Genomic DNA, 3,765 nt, shown 5'->3' with positions numbered 1-3,765 from the left:
TAACCAATTATTCGAACAAGCCCACCGGTTTGAAATGCCACCTTTCTCACATTAAACTCCCTCCCCTGGCTGACATGGGTCGTTTGCAAGGCCCAGTTCTGTTGCATCTGTTAGCACCACACAGTTTTACCTATCCCCATGGATTCATGGGGTTTCTGTGTCTGTCTAAAGCACTTGCCACCTCAAACTGGGCAAAACCTGTACTTCCCAGTGCGCACTCAAGCTTGGGGATAACTTCTAGCCCTTGAGCTCAGCCGAGGAGTAAAGCCTGTCAACGTGGCTGTGCATGGATTCATGGCATCTCCATCCTCAGCGGCTCCTCACTCTCCTTTGGCCTTTAAGCTGACAAGAAATCCATCTAGACACCAGTTAATGGAGCTGCTGTTTATTTAGAAGAGTGGAAAAGACAGAAGGCAGTCCCTCAGGAGGAGACGGGACAAAGCGAGCAGCGAGTGCTGGCTCAGCATAAGCACTTGTTCCCCCACTTGGCCATCTTGTTATTGATTGGCATCTTGAAGCAGCGGTCAGACTGCAGGAATGACGCAATCTTCTCCAGAGCCTGAAGGAAAAGCACACCAGGTCTTGTTAGAACCCGCAACCAAACAGTGCCGCTCACAGGCTCTCTGTCTTCACTTCACCTATTTCTGTCTGCTGGCGCTTTCAGGGTGTAAAAGCCAAGATCATCCCAAGACTTAAAAGCCCAGAGGTGTCTAACCATTGAGCCACTCAGGCAGAAGTTGCTGTTGGGCGGGTACAATGGTGCCTGCAGGGTGGAGGGGTGCCTGTGCATATCTTTGAGAAAGGGACGGGAAACATCACCTCAAAACGGCACATGAAAGCCTTCAGATTTGGGAACTCATCCAGGCACTTGGGCTCAAACATGCGGTTCTGGTCTAAGACATCGTAGGTGAGAAAGTCCACAAAGGTAAGCTAGAACAAGGACAATGAGATGTGAGGCCAGAGGAGTTCACTGAGACCTGCTGAGACAGACAGACATCCCCTGTGTCTTCTTCCTACCTTCTCCCCTGCAAACCATGAGCATTTCCCCAGGAACAGTGAGAACTGTTTCAGCTGTGAGGGTAGCTGTTCCAAGTACTGAGGCTTCAGGCTTTCCTAGGAGGGGAAAAGAGCAATGGGTTGACAAGATGGTAAACTGGGGTGACCAGTGTTTGATTCCCAGGTCTGATATTAATGTTGTCTTTGGACTTCTACGCACATTACCCACCCTCCCTCCCTCCCTCTCTCCCTTCCTCCTTCCCTCTCTCTCCCCTTCTTCCCTCCCTCCCTCCCTCCCTCTCTCCTTCTTCCCTCCCTCCCTCCGTCCCCTTCTCCCTCCCTTCTTCCCTCAAGGGCTGGACCAGTGATGGATACACCAGACCCTTCTCTAGACAGCTTCTTCCTGCCTTCACTTGGAGGAGGCAGAATAGGGAGTTGAGCTTTGGAAAGTAGGAGGAGCTAACACCAGCATTTCAGGACGAACCAAACCAAACCAAACCAACCAAACAAACAAACAAAAAAAACCACAGTCTGTTTCAACCCTTATGGTTTGGGTTGATGGAAAGACAGCGGTGGCAGACAGAAGCAGAATAGGCTTAAGCACTTCTGCTGATTGCAGATAAGGAAGCTCACGTGGTCAGAATGGTAGCAGAGCCGAACCAGCTGCATGCGGAAGTCCATTATCTGGTTCTCCATGATGTCCACTCGGATCTTTTCTTCTTCGGTGTCACCACCTGTAGCCAGATGACAGTCAGTCACCCCTGGGATTACTTACCTCCAGGCGAGCAAACTGCCTTGCCTCTTAAGTCAGCTTTAGCCCACTCACACATGTTGTGCTTGCGGGCGATGTATCGCAAGATGGCGTTACTCTGGGTGATCTTGTTCTTCCCGTCCATGAGATAGGGCAACTGGGAGAGGAAAGTAAAACAGTGAACCTGGTACGGTCTCGCCTCCCCCACGCTCTGGGAAAGAGGAGACTTGCAAGGCAGTGAACGTGAGATAGAGTAGAAGTTTGGAGAAAGAACAAACTAGAAGTTAGGACTCGGTCCCCACCAGACTCTAGACAAGGGCGCTTAATTCTATGTGTCAGCATGGATGTTTGCACCTGGCATGTAGACTTTCTCTGAATACTTTTACAAGGCAAAGTGTAAATATTCTATACTTTAAAATATAATACTATAAGAGTAGTGTGCTTATGGCATGTGTTAAAGAATATTGGTTTTAGCAACCATGACACTTAAGAAACCGGGACACATTTAGGCTACTGTGAAAATACTTGGTATCTATCAGTGACAAAGTCACAGACCTGGCTAGCAACCAATGTCTCTTATGGCCTGTCTTTCCGAGACAGGAAAATGTTAGTGTTTGATAGTTTTGTGGGAATTAAACTTGTTATTCTCCTTCCTCTTCAATGACCCTTGAATCCTATCCATTCTATCCACCTGAAGAGTCTGTTACTAGATTCTCAAACCAGAGATGAAGTAAGAACAGACACACTCGACCGCCTTCCCTTCTGCCTACTCCTCCAAAGCCACCTACATTAGGAAAATCCAGATCCAGCTTGAATTTCACGTCCAGCCATTGGCTTCTATCATAGTCAGGAGCTGTAAGAGAGAAGTGGCACCCAACCCCTTACCAACCTAGCTGAGAAACGACTTAGTCCTGATATCTTGAGTTCTCAATGGCCAAAAGCCAACCCTTGAGTTTCTGCAGCCAATATATTAACATGGGCTTGGACAGCAGGAGGGAAGGCTGGGCTTCTCTTGGCACCGTTACCAGCTAACTGGTACAGGAGTCCCACATGACCTCGGTGTGGTGCTCTCCTCTACGTGAAAGACACCTATAGGACCACGCTGGCCCAATGCGGAGGGCCACCGGCACCCACAGACATTACCTTCCCCACACGTGTAGCGTTTCTCCTCATAGCTGGTATCAGTGAACTCCAGGAGCATGCGGATGGCATGAGCCAGCTAAAGGTTAAGGGGATGGAGAAAGACCCCAGTCAGCGCGCCTGCGCGGTACCCACTTGCTCCTAACCCCCTCCGGTCAACGTCCCCAACCCAACAGTTTCCAAGCCCCTGCACCCCGTAGTGGGAAATTGTCGTTAAGCAGAAACAGATCTAGGGACATGCAGTTCCTTCTTCTCCGCACTGGTCTGGGGACCCTATAGGATGGCCGGAGGTCGGCCTCGGAGGCAGCTTAGCTGATCCTAGTCGCAGCAGAGAGGCGGCTACCGCACCAGCTGCAGCCCACCGGTCCCCCAACCCCCGCCCGACCCGCCTGCACCTCTCTGTCCCAGAGGCCAGGCTGGCGAGGGGCCACTCACCCCGCGGATATCCCAGTAACCCAGAACCATAGACGACTTAGACGACATATTGAGTGGTTTGAGGCCCTTCAGAGATAGTCGAAGGACTGCGGTCGTCCAACTTTATACTGGACGCTCTGGGCGGTGGCAACGTGACCGGACTGGCTCCTCCTGCCTCGCTCGGTGTTCCACCCGCCCTCCGCGCGGTCACTTGGCCACGCGCACGCGCAGCTGCGGCAGCTCCTGAAGGCTTCGCGCGGGAGTGCTGATGCATCGACACTCCTCCGGAACTAGGGACCAAGACCTTAGTTACCTGGACAGCGTGAGAGCTATGCCGCATAATGAGCTGGCATCGGGTCAGCGAGAGTAGGAATTCTGACCACAAGGGAACCGCTGTCTTTAGCTCCCGTAGTGGGGCATGTGAAGGGCTGAAAAGGAAAGCTTGATAAACAGCAATCACACAC

The 3,765-nt window shown here is 51.5% G+C and overlaps 1 protein-coding gene across 1 annotated transcript; it reads right to left on the bottom strand.

The window, feature by feature from the left end:
• Positions 1 to 369: 369 nt before the first annotated feature.
• Gstm3 (glutathione S-transferase mu 3) lies at positions 370 to 3,490 on the bottom strand. The gene is made up of 8 exons (XM_051165498.1): positions 3,323 to 3,490; positions 2,891 to 2,966; positions 2,536 to 2,600; positions 1,823 to 1,904; positions 1,630 to 1,730; positions 1,018 to 1,113; positions 820 to 930; positions 370 to 559 (listed from the first exon to the last, which is right to left on the bottom strand). The coding sequence occupies exons 1-8, from the start codon at positions 3,368 to 3,370 to the stop codon at positions 461 to 463; spliced, it is 678 nt and encodes a 225-aa protein (XP_051021455.1). The 5' UTR covers positions 3,371 to 3,490; the 3' UTR covers positions 370 to 460.
• Between the last annotated feature and the right edge of the window lie 275 nt (positions 3,491 to 3,765).

This window comes from Acomys russatus, chromosome 23 (genome assembly GCF_903995435.1).
Source record: "Acomys russatus chromosome 23, mAcoRus1.1, whole genome shotgun sequence".
In the NCBI taxonomy this organism is placed as follows: domain Eukaryota; kingdom Metazoa; phylum Chordata; class Mammalia; order Rodentia; family Muridae; genus Acomys; species Acomys russatus.
The sequence above is the reverse complement of the archived record's forward strand: the minus strand, read 5'-3'. Positions and strand labels throughout refer to the sequence as shown.